Source organism: Hyla sarda, chromosome 8 (genome assembly GCF_029499605.1).
Source record: "Hyla sarda isolate aHylSar1 chromosome 8, aHylSar1.hap1, whole genome shotgun sequence".
Taxonomy (NCBI): domain Eukaryota; kingdom Metazoa; phylum Chordata; class Amphibia; order Anura; family Hylidae; genus Hyla; species Hyla sarda.
In genome coordinates, this window is record NC_079196.1 from 13,063,968 (window position 1) to 13,083,233 (window position 19,266).

General features: G+C 51.7%; 2 protein-coding genes across 4 annotated transcripts in view; one reads left to right on the forward strand and one right to left on the reverse strand.

Moving 5' to 3' along the window:
* Window positions 1–3,746, reverse strand: part of DTX3L (deltex E3 ubiquitin ligase 3L) — an 81,908-nt gene extending 78,162 nt beyond the window's left edge. The window contains exons 1-2 of one of the 2 annotated variants that reach the window (XM_056535009.1): window positions 3,407–3,746; window positions 295–379 (exon numbers count right to left, since the gene is read on the reverse strand). In XM_056535009.1, coding sequence (XP_056390984.1) covers window positions 295–379; window positions 3,407–3,469 — 148 coding nt within the window. In that variant the 5' untranslated portion in view covers window positions 3,470–3,746. Of the gene's footprint in view, window positions 1–294; window positions 543–3,406 lie in introns of those variants that run through there. The other variant, XM_056535008.1, reaches the window with a different exon arrangement.
* Window positions 3,747–3,967: 221 nt separating this feature from the next.
* The window catches only part of PARP9 (poly(ADP-ribose) polymerase family member 9), a 53,476-nt gene continuing 38,177 nt past the window's right edge, over window positions 3,968–19,266 (forward strand). Inside the window, exons 1-2 of one of the 2 annotated variants that reach the window (XM_056535007.1) lie at window positions 3,968–4,018; window positions 4,150–4,222. The gene's annotated coding sequence lies outside the window, so the exon portion shown is untranslated. The other variant, XM_056535006.1, reaches the window with a different exon arrangement.

The window sequence follows — 19,266 nt, forward strand, 5'->3', positions numbered from 1 at the left end:
TGGGTTGTCCCTCTGGGGGTGTACACTGGGTTGTCCCTCTGGGGGTGTACACTGGGTTGTTCCTCTGGGGGTGTACACTGGATTGTTCCACTGGGGGGTATACATTGGGTTGTTCCTCTGGGGGTGTATACTGGGTTGTCCCTCTGGGGGTGTACACTGGGTTGTTCCACTGGGGGGTATACATTGGGTTGTTCCTCTGGTGGTGTATACTGGATTGTCCCTCTGGGGGTGTATACTGGGTTGTCCCTCTGGGGAGTATACACATGGTTCCCCTAGGTTTAGGTGTGCACTCACCCTCAGGGTCCTGGAAGCAGACGCAGTAGGTGGATGGGTCGATCTCTTGCACTTCACAGTTTTCTTCTCCTCCTGATTTCTTGGACTGGAAGTATTTCAGAATCTTTAGACGAAATTTTTCCTGATTCTGGGGCACATGCACATAGACGGGGAACGGCCCACCCCCCAAAGTACTTCTCTGCATCTCAGCCTCTCCCTTCATATCATAGGTGCCCCCCTGTCCAACCATATCATGAGCACCTCCCTGCCCCCCCATGTTATGTGCTCCTCCCTGCCCCCCCATGTTATGTGCTCCTCCCTGCTCCCCCATGTTATGTGCTCCTCCCTGCCCCCCCATGTTATGTGCTCCTCCCTGCCCCCCCATGTTATGTGCTCCTCCCTGCCCCCCCATGTTATGTGCTCCTCCCTGCCCCCCCATGTTATGTGCTCCTCCCTGCCCCCCCATGTTATGTGCTCCTCCCTGCTCCCCCATGTTATGTGCTCCTCCCTGCCCCCCCATGTTATGTGCTCCTCCCTGCCCCCCCATGTTATGTGCTCCTCCCTGCTCCCCCATGTTATGTGCTCCTCCCTGCCCCCCCATGTTATGTGCTCCTCCCTGCCCCCCCATGTTATGTGCTCCTCCCTGCTCCCCCATGTTATGTGCTCCTCCCTGCCCCCCCATGTTATGTGCTCCTCCCTGCCCCCCCATGTTATGTGCTCCTCCCTGCCCCCCCATGTTATGTGCTCCTCCCTGCCCCCCCATGTTATGTGCTCCTCCCTGCCCCCCCATGTTATGTGCTCCTCCCTGCCCCCCCATGTTATGTGCTCCTCCCTGCCCCCCCATGTTATGTGCTCCTCCCTGCCCCCCCATGTTATGTGCTCCTCCGGGTCCCCCCATGTTATGTGCTCCTCCCTGCCCCCCCATGTTATGTGCTCCTCCCTGCCCCCCCATGTTATGTGTTCCTCCAGGTCCCACCATGACATGTGCACCGCCTTCCTGTCCCCCAATGACATGTGTGTCCCTTTGGGCTGCCAAGAAAGAGCCTCTCTGCCCCTCTACATAATCTGAGTACCCCTGTCCCATACTCCCCTGTCCTTTATATCCTGGATACCCCTGCCCCATGTTCTGTGTACTCCCCTGCCCCTGCATGTACTGTACACTCCCTTGTCCCCCCATGTTCTGCATATTTTCTGGTCCTTCTATATATCCGGGAGACCCCTGCCCAACGTTCTGTGAAATTCCTGATACCCCTATGTTCTGTGTACTCCCAGGTCCCCCCATGTACTGTACACTCCCCGGTCCCCCCATGTTCTGTGTACTCTCCTGTCCCCCGTACTGTGTACTCCCCGGTCCCCCCATGTACTGTGTACTCCCCGGTCCCCCCATGTTCTGTGTACTCTCCTGTCCCCCGTATTGTGTACTCCCTGGTCCCCCCATGTTCTGTGTACTCTCCTGTCCCCCATACTGCCCATACTGTACACTCCCCGGTCCCCCCATGTTCTGTGTACTCTCCGGTCCCCTCATGTACTGTGTACTCCCCTGTCCCCCCATGTACTGTGTACTCCCCGGTCCCCCCATGTTCTGTGTACTCCCCTGTCCCCCCATGTACTGTGTACTCCCCGGTCCCCCCATGTTCTGTGTACTCCCCTGTCCCCCCATGTCCTGTGTACTCCCCGGTCCCCCCATGTCCTGTGTACTCCCCGGTTCCCCCATGTTCTGTGTACTCTCCTGTCCCCCGTACTGTACACTCCCCGGTCCCCCCATGTAGTGTGTACTCTCCTGTCCCCCCATGTACTGCACACTCCCCTGTCCCCCTATTTTCTGTGTACTCCCCTGTCCCCCCATGTCCTGTGTACTCTCCTGTCCCCCGTACTGTACACTCCCCGGTCCCCCCATGTTCAGTGTACTCCCCGGTTCCCCCATGTTCTGTGTACTCTCCTGTCCCCCCATGTTCTGTGTACTCTCCTGTCCTCCATACTGTACACTCCCCGGTCCCCCCATGTTCTGTGTACTCTCCTGTCCCCCATACTGTACACTCCCCGGTCCCCCCATGTTCTGTGTACTCCCCGGTCCCCCCATGTACTGTACACTCCCCGGTCCCCCCATGTTCTGTGTACTCTCCTGTCCCCCCATGTTCTGTGTACTCTCCTGTCCCCCCATGTACTGTACACTCCCCGGTCCCCCCATGTTCTGTGTACTCTCCTGTCCCCCCATGTACTGTACACTCCCCGGTCCCCCCATGTAGTGTGTACTCTCCTGTCCCCCCATGTACTGTACACTCCCCGGTTCCCCCATGTTCTGTGTACTCTCATGTCCCCCGTATTGTGTACTCCCCGGTCCCCCCATGTTCTGTGTACTCCCCGGTCCCCCCATGTACTGTACACTCCCCGGTCCCCCCATGTTCTGTGTACTCTCCTGTCCCCCCATGTTCTGTGTACTCTCCTGTCCCCCCATGTACTGTGTACTCCCCGGTCCCCCCATGTTCTGTGTACTCTCCTGTCCCCCATACTGTACACTCCCCGGTCCCCCCATGTTCTGTGTACTCCCCGGTCCCCCCATGTACTGTACACTCCCCGGTCCCCCCATGTTCTGTGTACTCTCCTGTCCCCCCATGTACTGTACACTCCCCGGTCCCCCCATGTTCTGTGTACTCTCCTGTCCCCCCATGTACTGTACACTCCCCGGTCCCCCCATGTTCTGTGTACTCTCCTGTCCCCCCATGTACTGTACACTCCCCGGTCCCCCCATGTTCTGTGTACTCTCCTGTCCCCCCATGTACTGTACACTCCCCGGTCCCCCCATGTACTGTACACTCCCCGGTCCCCCCATGTTCTGTGTACTCTCCTGTCCCCCCATGTACTGTGTACTCCCCGGTCCCCCCATGTTCTGTGTACTCCCCGGTCCCCCCATGTACTGTACACTCCCCGGTCCCCCCATGTTCTGTGTACTCTCCTGTCCCCCCATGTACTGTACACTCCCCGGTCCCCCCATGTTCTGTGTACTCTCCTGTCCCCCCATGTACTGTACACTCCCCTGTCCCCCCATGTTCTGTGTACTCTCCTGTCCCCCCATGTACTGTACACTCCCCTGTCCCCCTATCTTCTGTGTACTCCCCGGTCCATATGCCTGTACCCCGTTATTCGGTGGATGTTCTCCGGGGTGCGGGCTCTGTAGTCCGTGATCTTTGGTCTCCATGTTCCGGGTGTAGGGCTCTCGGGCGTCTCCTCTCCGTAACGCTTTCACTTTCACTTACTGGATACTTACTAGAACTGGGAGGAGCAGAGAGAGAACAGAAAGTAACTGTTACCCGGAGCCGACAACACCCGGAAATACAGACACCCGGAGCCCGACACACCCGAATCTACAGACACCCGGAGCCCGACAACACCCGAATCTACAGACACCCGGAGCCGACAACACCCGGAAATACAGACACCCGGAGCCCGACACACCCGAATCTACAGACACCCGGAGCCCGACAACACCCGAATCTACAGACACCCGGAGCCCGACAACACCCGAATCTACAGACACCCGGAGCCCGACAACACCCGAATCTACAGACACCCGGAGCCCGACAACACCCGAATCTACAGACACCCGGAGCCCGACAACACCCGAATCTACAGACACCCGGAGCCCGACAACACCCGAATCTACAGACACCTGGAGCCCGACAACACCCGAATCTACAGACACCCGGAGCCCGACACACCCGAATCTACAGACACCCGGAGCCCGACAACACCCGAATCTACAGACACCCGGAGCCCGACAACACCCGAATCTACAGACACCCGGAGCCCGACAACACCCGAATCTACAGACACCTGGAGCCCGACAACACCCGAATCTACAGACACCCGGAGCCCGACACACCCGAATCTACAGACACCCGGAGCCCGACAACACCCGAATCTACAGACACCCGGCCCTCTGCACAGATAGGTAATGAACGACCTGTGTCCAGATAAACCAACAACAGGAACCTTAAACCTGTCCCCTATATACAGACGTGTCCTCCTATATACAGTCCTGTCCTCTATATACAGACCTGTCCCCTATATACAGTCCTGTCCCCTATATACAGACCTGTCCCCTATATACAGTCATGTCCCCTATATACAGTCATGTCCCCTATATACAGACCTGTCCCCTATATACAGCCTGCATGTCCTCCTATATACAGTCATGTCCCCTATATACAGCCTGCATGTCCTCCTATATACAGTCATGCCCCCTATATACAGACCTGTCCCCTATATACAGCCTGCATGTCCTCCTATATACAGTCATGTCCCCTATATGCAGACCTGTCCCCTATATACAGCCTGCATGTCCTCTTATACACAGCCTGCACATCCTCCTATATACAGCCTGCATGTCCTCTTATATACAGTCATGTCCCTATATACAGACCTGTCCTCCTATATACAGCCTGCATGTCCTCTTATATACAGTCATGTCCCCTATATACAGACCTGTCCTCCTATATACAGCCTGCACGTCCTCCTATATACAGCCTGCATGTCCTCTTATATACAGTCATGTCCCCTATATACAGACCTGTCCTCCTATATACAGCCTGCACGTCCTCCTATATACAGCCTGCATGTCCTCTTATATACAGTCATGTCCCCTATATACAGACCTGTCCCCTATATACAGCCTGCATGTCCTCTTATACACAGCATGCACATCCTCCTATATACAGCCTGCATGTCCTCTTATATACAGTCATGTCCCTATATACAGACCTGTCCTCCTATATACAGCCTGCATGTCCTCTTATATACAGTCATGTCCCCTATATACAGCTTACATGTCCTCCTATATATACAGTCATGTCCCCTATATACAGACCTGTCCTCCTATATACAGCCTGCATGTCCTCCTATATACAGTCATGTCCCCTATATACGGACCTGTCCTCCTGTATATATCCTGCATGTCCTCCTATATACAGCCTGCATGTCCTCCTATATACAGCCTGCATGTCCTCCTATATACAGCCTGCATGTCCTCCTATATACAGTCATGTCCCCTATATACAGACTTGTCCTCCTATATACAGCCTGCACTTCCTCCTATATACAGCCTGCACGTCCTCCTATATACAGCCTGCATGTCCTCCTATATACAGTCCTGTCCCCTATATACACAATGCATGTCCTCCTATATACAGCCTGCATGTCCTCCTATATACAGTCCTGTCCCCTATATACAGACCTGTTCCCTATATACAGACCTGTCCTCCTATATACAGCCTGCACGTCCTCCTATATACAGCCTGCATGTCCTCCTATATACAGTTCTGTCCCCTATATACACAATGCATGTCCTCCTATATACAGTCCTGTCCCCTATATACAGACCTGTCCCCTATATACAGAATGCATGTCCTCCTATATACAGTTGTGGTAGCCCTTGGGGGGTGTATAGTAGTGGGGATGTTGTTTCGGTATATGAGGGGTTAATATTAACCCTATAGTTCGTGACACCTGGCTGAGGGCTGGTATGCTGAGGTAATGCTCCAGCCTATCGCCGCCCTTCCCAGTAACGATAGGTGCATGAAATGACTGAAGGTCCACAAAGAGATTGAACTTGAACAACTTTACTTAAGTGTTGACGGTACATCCAAGGCACAGTAACAGTCTAATATAACAGTCCTTATATTGCTCGGTGACTGACAGTTGTTGCGGACCTTGAGTAATATTACAAGTCTCTGAATTTAGGGTAGATATTGCAGAGCGGTCCGGATTTAGGGGTTAGATTAGGTCCGGTGATGCTGCAGAGTGTTTGGTGATTGATACACTCTCGATTTAGCATTGATCACTGTTGCCGCAAGGCTCAGGCCTTACTCACTGCGAGAATAGCTGCGCAGATCCTCCTCGGTTGACAGCCCAGGAACAAGAGAGAGAACATGTCCTCCTATATATACAGTCATGTCCCCTATATACAGCCTGCATGTCCTCCTATATACAGCCTGCATGTCCTCCTATATACAGTCATGTCCCCTATATACAGACCTGTCTTAATATATATATCCTGCATGTCCTCCTATATACAGCCTGCATGTCCTCCTATATACAGACCTGTCCCCTATATACAGACCTGTCCTCATATATACAGCCTGCACGTCCTCCTATATACAGCCTGCATGTCCTCCTATATAGTCATGTCCCCTATATACAGACATGTCCTCCTATATACAGTCACGTCCCCTATATACAGATCTGTCCTCCTATACACAGTCCTGTCCCCTATATACAGACCTGTCCCCTATATACAGCCTGCATGTCCTCCTATATACAGTCATGTCCCCTATATACAGACCTGTCCTCCTATATACAGCCTGCATGTCCTCCTATATACAGCCTGCATGTCCTCCTATATACAGCCTGCATGTCCTCCTATATACAGTCATGTCCCCTATATACAGACCTGTCCTCCTATATACAGCCTGCATGTCCTCCTATATACAGTCACGTTCCCTATATACAGATCTGTCCTCCTATATACAGTCCTGTCCCCTATATACAGACCTGTCCCCTATATACAGCCTGCATGTCCTCCAATATACAGTCATGTCCCCTATATACAGACCTGTCCTCCTATATACAGCCTGCATGTCCTCCTATATACAGCCTGCATGTCCTCCTATATACAGCCTGCATGTCCTCCTATATACAGTCATGTCCCCTATATACAGACCTGTCCTAATATATATAGCCTGCATGTCCTCCTATATACAGCCTGCATGTCCTCCTATATACAGTCCTGTCCCCTATATACAGACCTGTCCCCTATATACAGAACGCATGTCCTCCTATATACAGTTGTGGTAGCCCTTGGGGGGTGTATAGTAGTGGGGATGTTGTTTCGGTATATGAGGGGTTAATATTAACCCTATAGTTCGTGACACCTGGCTGAGGGCTGGTATGCTGAGGTAATGCTCCAGCCTATCGCCGCCCTTCCCAGTAACGATAGGTGCATGAAATGACTGAAGGTCCACAAAGAGATTGAACTTGAACAACTTTACTTAAGTGTTGACGGTACATCCAAGGCACAGTAACAGTCTAATATAACAGTCCTTATATTGCTCGGTGACTGACAGTTGTTGCGGACCTTGAGTAATATTACAAGTCTCTGAATTTAGGGTAGATATTGCAGAGCGGTCCGGATTTAGGGGTTAGATTAGGTCCGGTGATGCTGCAGAGTGTTTGGTGATTGATACACTCTCGATTTAGCATTGATCACTGTTGCCGCAAGGCTCAGGCCTTACTCACTGCGAGAATAGCTGCGCAGATCCTCCTCGGTTGACAGCCCAGGAACAAGAGAGAGAACATGTCCTCCTATATATACAGTCATGTCCCCTATATACAGCCTGCATGTCCTCCTATATACAGCCTGCATGTCCTCCTATATACAGTCATGTCCCCTATATACAGACCTGTCTTAATATATATATCCTGCATGTCCTCCTATATACAGCCTGCATGTCCTCCTATATACAGACCTGTCCCCTATATACAGACCTGTCCTCATATATACAGCCTGCACGTCCTCCTATATACAGCCTGCATGTCCTCCTATATAGTCATGTCCCCTATATACAGACATGTCCTCCTATATACAGTCACGTCCCCTATATACAGATCTGTCCTCCTATACACAGTCCTGTCCCCTATATACAGACCTGTCCCCTATATACAGCCTGCATGTCCTCCTATATACAGTCATGTCCCCTATATACAGACCTGTCCTCCTATATACAGCCTGCATGTCCTCCTATATACAGCCTGCATGTCCTCCTATATACAGCCTGCATGTCCTCCTATATACAGTCATGTCCCCTATATACAGACCTGTCCTCCTATATACAGCCTGCATGTCCTCCTATATACAGTCACGTTCCCTATATACAGATCTGTCCTCCTATATACAGTCCTGTCCCCTATATACAGACCTGTCCCCTATATACAGCCTGCATGTCCTCCAATATACAGTCATGTCCCCTATATACAGACCTGTCCTCCTATATACAGCCTGCATGTCCTCCTATATACAGCCTGCATGTCCTCCTATATACAGCCTGCATGTCCTCCTATATACAGTCATGTCCCCTATATACAGACCTGTCCTAATATATATAGCCTGCATGTCCTCCTATATACAGCCTGCATGTCCTCCTATATACAGACCTGTCCCCTATATACAGACCTGTCCTTCTATATACAGCCTGCACGTCTCCTATATAAAGCCTGCACATCTCCTATATACAGCCTGCATGTCCTCCTATATACAGTCCTGTCCCCTATATACACAATGCATGTCCTCCTATATACAGCCTGCATGTCCTCCTATATACAGCCTGCATGTCCTCCTATATACAGACCTGTCCCCTATATACAGACCTGTCCCCTATATACAGACCTGTCCTCCTATATACAGCCTGCACGTCCTCCTATATACAGCCTGCATGTCCTCCTATATACAGTCCTGCCCCTATATACACAATGCATGCCCTCCTATATACAGTCCTGTCCCCTATATACAGACCTGCCCCCCTCCCCCCCCCTATATACAGAATGCATGTCCTCCTATATACAGTTGTGGTAGCCCTTGGGGGGGTGTATAGTAGTGGGGATGTTGTTTCGGTATATGAGGGATTAATATTAACCCTATAGTTCGTGATGCCAGGCTGAGGGCTGGTATGCTGAGGTAATGCTCCAGCCTATCGCCGCCCTTCCCAGTAACGATAGGTGCATGAAATGACTGAAGGTCCACAAAGAGATTGAACTTGAACAACTTTACTTAAGTGTTGACGGTACATCCAAGGCACAGTAACAGTCTAATATAACAGTCCTTATATTGCTCGGTGACTGACAGTTATTGCGGACCTTGAGTAATATTACAAGTCTCTGAATTTAGGGTAGATATTGCAGAGCGGTCCGGATTTAGGGGTTAGATTAGGTCCGGTGATGCTGCAGAGTGTTTGGAGATTGATACACTCTCGATTTAGCATTGATCACCGTTGCCGCAAGGCTCAGGCCTTACTCACTGCGAGAATAGCTGCGCAGATCCTCCTCGGTTGACAGCCCAGGAACAAGAGAGAGAACAATGGCCGCCGCTCCCTTATATGGGCAGGGGGCGGGGTGAATCTGATTGGTCCGAATTAGGGATCGACCGATATCGGCATTTTAGGGCCGATACCGATAATCTGTGGAGGTTAGGGCCGATAGCCGATAACTTATACCGATATTCCGGTATAAGTTATCGGCTATTTAACCCCCTGCGACACCGCTGCAGATCATTGATTTAAAGCGGGCGCTTTAACCCCTTAAGGACCAAGGACGTACCGGTACGTCCTTGGTCCTGCTCTTCTGATATAACGCGGGGTTACACAGTAACCCCGCGTCATATCACGGCGGGCCTGGCGTCATAGTGGAGCCGGGACCCGCCTCTAATAGCGTGCAGCGCCGATCGCGGCGCCGCGCGCTATTAACCCTTTAGCCGCGTGTTCAGAGCTGAGCCGCGCGGCTAAAAGTGAAAGTGAAAGTTCCCGGCTAGCTCAATCGGGCTGTTCGGGATAGCCGCGGCTAATCACGGCATCCCGAACAGCTGACAGGACAGCGGGAGGGCCCTTCCGGCCTCCTCGCTGTCCGATCGCCGAATGACTGCTCAGTGCCTGAGATCCAGACATGAGCAGTCATGCGGCAGAATCGTTGATCACTGGTTTCTTATGAGAAACCAGTGATCAATGATGAAGATCAGTGTGTGCAGTGTTATAGGTCCCTATGGAATAACAATGATCAGTATAAGAGATCAGTGTGTGCAGTGTTCTAGGTCCCTATGGGATAACAATGATCAGTATAAGAGATCAGTGTGTGCAGTGTTCTAGGTCCCTATGGGATAACAATGATCAGTATAAGAGATCAGTGTGTGCAGTGTTATAGGTCCCTATGGGATAACAATGATCAGTATAAGAGATCAGTGTGTGCAGTGTTATAGGTCCCTATGGGATAACAATGATCAGTGTGTGCAGTGTTATAGGTCCCTATGGGAGCTATAACACTGCAAAAAAAAAGTGGAAAAAAAAAGTGAATAAAGATCATTTAACTCCTCCCCTATGAAAAGTTTGAATCACCCCCCTTTTCCAATAAAAAATAAATAAAAAAGTTATAGGGGTCAGAAGATGACAATTTTAAACGTATTAATTTTCCTGCATGTAGTTATGATTTTTTCCAGAAGTGCGACAAAATCAAACCTATATAAGTAGGGAATCATTTTAATCATATGGACCTACAGAATAAATATCAGGTGTCATTTTTACCGAAAAATGTACTACGTAGAAATGGAAGACCCCAAAAGTTACAAAACAGCGTTTTTTTTTTTCCAATTTTGTTGCACAATGATTTTTTTTTCCCGTTTCACCGTAGATTTTTGGGCAAAATGACTGACGTCATTACAAAGTAGAATTGGTGGCGCAAAAAATAAGCAATCATATGGATTTTTAGGTGCAAAATTGAAAGAGTTATGATTTTTTTAAAGGCAAGGAGCAAAAAACGAAAATGCAAAAACGGAAAAAACCCCGGTCCTTAAGGGGTTAAATCAATGATCTGCAGTGGCTTTTGCGGGGCCATAGGCCGCCGCCGCCACCACCCTCATCTCTCCCCCTACCTGTCAGGGTGGTCCGGGCCATCCATCCGTCCTGTAGTGTCCGGGGGAGTTCCGGGTGAAGAGTGAACCGGTCCGGGCTGTCCGTCTTCTCCGGCAGTCATCTTCTCCACTCCGGGCAGGCTCCGGCCTAGTACGCTGCATAGACGCCGCTGCGCAGTGACGCCCGTGCGCAGCGACGCACCTGACGTCACAGCGTAGCGGCGTCTATGCAGTGTACTAGGCCAGAGCCTGCCCGAAGTGGAGAAGATGACCGCCGGAGAAGAAGGACAGCCCGGACCGGTTCACTCTTCACCCGGAACGCCCCCGGACACTACAGGACGGATGGATGGCCCGGACCACCCCCATTACGGGTAAGTTAAATTTTTTTATTGACTCGGAGGGTGGGGGAGGGGCCCGACTGGTATAGCGGTATGGGCAAAAATCCATACCGGTATACCGCCCAGCATCACGGTGGGGGGTGTGACGCGGTGCGGTGGGTCGGGGGTGCGGTGCGGCGGGTCGGGGGGGGGGGTGGCGACCGCGGGCGGTGCGGGGGGCGGGGCATTATCGGCTTATCGGCAAGGTAATTGCCGATACCGATAATGCCCAAAATCGTGACTATCGGCCGATAATATCGGCCATACCGATAATCGGTCGATCCCTAGTCCGAATACCTATCATTCACTCGTACACAGAATGATGGGATTGCATACCTCATAGGGACCTCCACAGGTCCTCAAGCAGAAATACCATAGAGTTTACCTAGTCACGTGACCCGCAGGTCCTGGTACGCTGCGCGCAGGTAATTAACTGTTCATTTACATTTATATAACTAGATTTGCATAAACCTTGCATAAGTTACTGGTTTACTAGATGGAATAGAGGTGACAAGGGGTAGACTATACAACATGGACCCCTACGTCCTAGGGACTCTGGCTATGGGGACCCATACACATAAAGGGACCGCATAGGATGCGGTACCGGGACACCACAAACCCCCTTACTTAAGATAAGTCGACCTCGACGTCTGTCCCCTGAGACAGAGGGACTAGGACTAGAACAGGATGCTATAGAACAGGATGATCTATACATTTGGTGTACATCCTAATTAAACTAAACACATTTACATTCTTTTGATACCTTTCATAGTATCTGGATTAGACAATAGAAACCTATCTAGACCTTTCTATGCTATCTAGACCTTTCTATGCTATCTAGACCTTTCTATGCTATCTAGACCTTTCTATGCTATCTAGACCTTTCTATGCTATCTAGACCTTTCTATGCTATCTAGACCTTTCTATGCTATCTAGACCTTTCAATGCTATCTAGACCTTTCAATGCTATCTAGACCTTCCAATGCTATCTAGACCTTCCAATGCTATCTAGACATTTACGAAGCTATTTATCCTTTAGTTTCTAGCTTCCTATACAACCTTATTAAACCTATTATACATTTTGAAGTTCACTAGACAATTAGTCAGCTATCTGACATGTAGTTGCTAGCTCCTAAGACATTTTATTAGCTCTCATACATTTTTGTGAGGCTAAACTGAACATTAGCACAGCTCTCTATACATTTAGTTTCAAGCTGACTAAACATTTGTATTATCTCACACATTTTATTTGCCAAACAATAGTTACTTGTTAGCACACAAAAGGTTATACTGGCTAGCCTGAAGCTAGGTCACAGTAAGATTGGCTGCTAGGGTCTATCGGCTACACGCTACTTACCCCTAGAGCACTTTCAAAACAACCTATTTAGGTTATTCTTAGAATTACGTGTTTAATTCTATATTAGCAAGAGCACCTACTGGCCAGGCAGAGCTTCTCACACACGCAATGAAAGAGAAGAAGAAGTGTACCAGTGGCAGTGGCAGGAACTGGGTATCAATATGCTTCAATTCCTTAAGTGTTTTCTTAATTCTTAAGTGAGATATTTATTTTGATGTATGTACTAGAAAAATTTGAGGTAGTACATTTAAGTTAGTAATCTAGGGTACTGAAAAGGGATTGGCAGAGGATTGAAGTGGGTTATCAAAGGTACTATGTGTGCAGGTACTAAATGTGAGTCCTGGTACCTTATGGGTAGTTTGCCCTGTGTAGTCCTTTGAGACCGCCGCAACACCACCTCCGAGTCATTAGGAGTTCCTTCACTTGAGGATTCGTCAAGAACTTCAGTCCCCGAGGGACCAGCTGGAGGACTGGAAACGGAAGCAACATCTTCGGTTGAACTGAGGGGTTCTCTTAAGACAGGTGGAGTAGTGGCATCAATATCTGGAGCAGTCACTGGAGCAGGACTGATGTTGGGTGTAGCAACCAATGGCGGTTGACAGGGGGCAACAGCTACTGGCAACTGACTGGTTGGTGCGACCAGTGTCGGCTGACTGGATGGAGCTGGGAACGGTATGCCCCAATACATGGTAGGCTGCTGAGATGGGAACAAAGGAACGTCCATAGTGGGATGAATTCCTTCTCCCGGCACATATTCTCTCATTGGCCTTGGTGGAGGTGGAGTAGAAGTAGCAGGAGGATCAGGAGGAGTAGGAGAAGATGGGCCAAGCATATCTTCTTTCCGGCACACTTTTATCCTATTCCGGTGAACCACCTGTGGCTCAAACCCGTCTTTTTGTATCTCGTACACGTCCGTTTCAGGATAAGGAACTGCAGTGATGGTATATGGCTCCGTTTCCCACAGGTAGTCCAATTTATGGGTTCTAGGAAATTTTCTGAGCCACACTTTATCTCCAAGCTGCAAGGGCTGAGCCGAAGCATGTCGATTATAATCTTTCTGCTGCCGTTCATGAACTTCACCCATTTTCTTCTCAAAGATGTCCTTGGCTTCCTCAATTCGTTGTCGATGCTCCGACACCCAACCTTGGGAAGCCTGAGGAGAATTGTTGAAAGGTGCCTGTAGTCCGAAGGTGCGATCCTTTGGCAATTGGCCGTGTAGGCCCATCATCAGGAAAAAGGGCGTATACCCTGTAGAGCAGTGAACAGTGTTGTTGTAAATTTCCAGGAGTTCAGGCAACAGCTGAGGCCACTCTTCGTGCTTCGAGACAGAGGCTGCTCTGAGCATCTGGATGAACACTTGATTGATCCTCCCGCAGAGCCCATTCCCTTGGGGCAGGTAGGCCGTTGTCCGGAGCTTCTTGCAATCATGCAACCGGCAGAGTTCCTGGAACAACTGGGCTTCAAAGGCGGTTCCCCAATCCGTGAGGACCGATTCGGGACACCCCAACGGTTGCATCCAATGCCGATAGAAAAGTTGAGCAGCAGTCTTGGCGGTAAGATCCTTGACAGAGACCACGACCACCCACTTGGAGTAATGATCCACCATTGTTAGAGCATGACAATAGCCAGATCGAGTGGGGGCCAGCTTCACATGGTCCAAGGCAACAATTTGATTCGGTCTTTCTGTACAGATGGGATGCAAAGGGGCTCTTGCGTCCCTCCGGGGGTTCTTTATCACTTTGCACACGGAGCACTCGGCACACCATTTCTTGATGTCTCCCCGCATCCCAATCCAGTAAAATCTCCTTCTGACGGTGATCTCTGTCTTATGGACCCCGAAGTGTCTGGATTGATCATGATAGGAATTCAGAACCATGGCTGCATCCCTTCTGGGAACCACAATCTGGTGTATGCGGTCTCCTGAGACTGGGTCCAGGGAATTTCGGTAAACCAACCCCTTGTGCAGGAACAGGCGATTCCTCTGCCGCCACAGCCGCTTCAATTCAAAGTCTCCATGGGCCTTGCGCACCCGAGTAGGTACTTTCTTGTGAAGGCAATAGTCGAGGAGGTCCCCGATAACCCTGCTTTCATCTTGAAGTGTCTTCCAGTTGGCCAGATCTTCAGAGACTTTGGGAGATTCAGGTCCGTCACCCGCCTGGGTAGTTAGAGCACGCTGGCTCACGAACCTTCGGTAGAAGGGAGGCATTTCTACATCTTCCCACACATCTTCAGTAGGAGGTGCTTCTCCCGGGGCCATGCGAGAAAGTACATCCGCATTAACATTTGTTTTTCCGCTGCGGTACTTAATGTTGAAATCATAGTTGGACAACCGAGAGGCCCAATGCTGTTCAAGAGCTCCCAACTTAGCAGTGTTCAAATGGGCCAAGGGGTTGTTATCAGTGTAGACCAGTGTTTCCCAACCTTTTTCGGGTCGGGGCACACCTTGAAAGAAAAAAACAAATTCCTTGGGGCAACGTTACCGAGGTTGACGAGCAAAGAAAAAATTTCTTCCACACACAATTCTTCACCGTTAAACCTGCAAAACAAATCTATTAGGCGCCGAACTTTTTTTATTTTTTTATTTTTTACATGGGTGACAGAGGGATGTAGAAGAGTGGACATGGGGGACAGAGGGATGTAAAGAGGTGGACATGGGTGAAAAACTGGTTTAGAGGGGTGTACAGAGGGGTGTAGAGGAGTGTACATGGGTGACAGGGGTGTAGAGGAGCGTACAGAGGGGTGTAGAGGAGCGTACATGGGTGACGGGTGTAGAGGAGCATACAGAGGGGTGTAGAGGAGCATACATGGGTGACAGGGGTGTAGAGGAGCGTACAGAGGGGTGTAGAGGAGCGTACAGAGGGGTGTAGAGGAGCGTACATGGGTGACAAGGGTGTAGAGAAGTGGACAGAGGGGTGTAGAGGAGTGTACATGGGTGACGGGTGTAGAGGAGTGTACAGAATGGTGTAGAGGAGTGGACAGAGGGGTGTAGAGGAGTGTACATGGGTGACTGGGGTGTAGAGGAGCGGACAGAGGGGTGCAGAGGAGCGGACAGAGGGGTGTAGAGGAGTGTACATGGGTGACAGGGGTGTAGAGGAGCGTACAGAGGGGTGTAGAGGAGCATACATGGGTGACAGGGGTGTAGAGGAGTGGACAGAGGGTTGTAGAGGAGCGTACATGGGTAACAAAGAGGTGTAGAGGAGTGGACAGAGGGGTGTAGAGGAGTGGACAGAGGGTTTTAGAGGAGCGTACATGGGTGACAGGGGTGTAGGAGCGGACAGAGGGGTGCAGAGGAGTGGACAGAGGGTGTAGAGGAGTGTACATGGGTGACAAAGGGGTTTAGAGGGGTGTAGAGGAGTGTACAGAGGGGTGTAGAGGAGCGTTCATGGGTGACAGGGGTGTAGAGGAGCGTACAGAGGGGTGTAGAGGAGCGTACATGGGTGACAGGGGGGTAGAGGAGTGGACAGAGGGGTGTAGAGGAGCGTACATGGGTGACAGGGGTGTAGAGGAGCGAACAGAGGGGTGTAGAGGAACGGACAGAGGGGTGTAGAGGAGCGGACAGAGGGGTGCAGAGGAGCGGACAGAGGGTGTAGAGGAGTGTACATGGGTGACAAAGGGGTTTAGAGGAGCGTACAGAGGGGTGTAGAGGAGCGTACATGGGTGACAAGGGTGTAGAGGAGCGTACAGAGGGGTGTAGAGGAGCGTACATGGGTGACGGGTGTAGAGGAGCGTACAGAGGGGTGTAGAGGAGCGTACATGGGTGACAGGGGTGTAGAGGAGTGGACAGAGGGGTGTAGAGGAGCGGACAGAGGGGTGTAGAGGAGCGTACATGGGTGACAGGGGTGTAGAGGAGCGGACAGAGGGGTGTAGCGGAGCGTACATGGGTGACAGGGGTGTAGAGGAGTGGACAGAGGGGTGTAGAGGAGCGGACAGAGGGGTGTAGAGGAGCGTACATGGGTGACAGGGGTGTAGAGGAGTGGACAGAGGGGTGTAGAGGAGTGTACATGGGTGACAGGGGTGTAGAGGAGTGGACATGGGTGACAGAGGGATGTAGAGGAGTGGACATGGGCGACGGGTGTAGAGGAGTGGACATGGGTGACAGGGGTGTAGAGGAGCGTACATGGGTGACAAGGGTGTAGAGGAGCGTACAGAGGGGTGTAGAGGAGCGTACAGGGGTGTAGAGGAGCGTACAGAGGGGTGTAGAGGAGCGTACATGGGTGACAGGGATGTAGAGGAGTGGACAGAGGGGTGTAGAGGAGCGGACAGAGGGGTGTAGAGGAGCGTACATGGGTGACAGGGGTGTAGAGGAGCGAACAGAGGGGTGTAGAGGAGCGTACAGAGGGGTGTAGAGGAGCGTACATGGGCGACAGGGGTGTAGAGGAGCGTACAGAGGGGTGTAGAGGAGCGTACATGGGTGACAGGGGTGTAGAGGAGTGGACAGAGGGGTGTAGAGGAGCGGACAGAGGGGTGTAGAGGAGCGTACATGGGTGACAGGGGTGTAGAGGAGCGAACAGAGGGGTGTAGAGGAGCGGACAGAGGGGTGTAGAGGAGCGTACATGGGTGACGGGTGTAGAGGAGCGGACAGAGGGGTGCAGAGGAGCGGACAGAGGGTGTAGAGGAGTGTACATGGGTGACAAAGGGGTTTAGAGGGGTGTAGAGGAGTGTACAGAGGGGTGTAGAGGATTCTACATGGGTGACGGGTGTAGAGGAGCATACAGAGGGGTGTAGAGCAGCGTACATAGGGGTGTAGAGGAGCGTACATGGGTGACAAGGGTGTAGAGGAGCGTACAGAGGGGTGTAGAGGAGCGTACATGGGTGACGGGTGTAGAGGAGCGTACAGAGGGGTGTAGAGGAGCATACATGGGTGACAGGGGTGTAGAGGAGCGGACAGAGGGGTGTAGAGGAGCGTACATGGGTGACAGGGGTGTAGAGGAGTGGACAGAGGGGTGTAGAGGAGTGGACAGAGGGGTGTAGAGGAGCGGACATGGGTGACAGGGGTGTAGAGGAGCGTACAGAGGGGTGTAGAGGAGCGTTCATGGGTGACGGGTGTAGAGGAGTGAACAGAGGGGTGTAGAGGAGCGGACAGAGGGGTGTAGAGGAGCGTACATGGGTGACAGGGGTGTAGAGGAGCGTACATGGGTGACAGGGGTGTAGAGGAGTGGATAGAGGGGTGTAGAGGAGTGTACAGAGGGGTGTAGAGGAGCGTACATGGGTGACGGGTGTAGAGGAGTGTACAGAGGGGTGTAGAGGAGTGGACAGAGGGGTGTAGAGGAGCGTACATGGGTGACAGGGGTGTAGAGGAGCGTACATGGGTGACAGGGGTGTAGAGGAGTGGATAGAGGGGTGTAGAGGAGTGTACAGAGGGGTGTAGAGGAGCGTACATGGGTGACGGGTGTAGAGGAGTGGACATGGGTGACAGGGGTGTAGAGGAGCGTACATGGGTGACAGGGGTGTAGAGGAGTGGATAGAGGGGTGTAGAGGAGTGTACAGAGGGGTGTAGAGGAGCGTACATGGGTGACGGGTGTAGAGGAGTGTACAGAGGGGTGTAGAGGAGTGGACAGAGGGGTGTAGAGGAGCGTACATGGGTGACAGGGGTGTAGAGGAGTGTACAGAGGGGTGTAGAGGAGTGTACAGAGGGGTGTAGAGGAGCGTACATGAGTGACGGGTGTAGAGGAGTGGACAGAGGGGTGTAGAGGAGTGTACAGAGGGGTGTAGAGGAGCGTACATGGGTGACAGGGGTGTAGAGGAGTGTACAGAGGGGTGTAGAGGAGTGGACAGAGGGGTGTAGAGGAGCGTACATGGGTGACAGGGGTGTAGAGAAGTGTACAGAGGGGTGTAGAGGAGCGTACATGGGTGACAGAGGTGTAGAGGAGTGGACAGAGGGGTGTAGAGGAGTGTACATGGGTGACGGGTGTAGAGGAGTGTACAGAGGGGTGTAGAGGAGTGTACAGAGGGGTGTAGAGGAGCGTACATGGGTGACAGGGGTGTAGAGGAGTGGACAGAGGGGTGTAGAGGAGCGGACAGAGGGGTGTAGAGGAGCGTACATGGGTGACAGGGATGTAGAGGAGCAGACAGGGGTGTAGAGGAGCGTACATGGGTGACAGGGGTGTAGAGGAGTGGACAGAGGGGTGTAGAGGAGCGTACATGGGTGACGGGGTGTAAAGGAGTGGACAGAGGGGTGTAGAGGAGCATACATGGGTGACAGGGGTGTAGAGGAGTGGACAGAGGGGTGTAGAGGAGCGTACATGGGTGACAGGGGTGTAGAGGAGTGGACAGAGGGGTGGAGAGGAGCGTACATGGGTGACGGGGTGTAAAGGAGTGGACAGAGGGGTGTAGAGGAGCATACATGGGTGACAGGGGTGTAGAGGAGCGGACAGAGGGGTGTAGAGGAGCGTACATGGGTGACAGGGGTGTAGAGGAGCGGACAGAGGGGTGTAGAGGAGCGTACATGGGTGACAGGGGTGTAGAGGAGCGTACAGAGGGGTGTGGAGGAGCGTACATGGGTGACAGGGATGTAGGGGAGTGGACAGAGGGGTGTAGAGTGTAGAGGAGCGTACATGGGTGACAGGGGTGTAGAGGAGCGTACAGAGGGGTGTAGA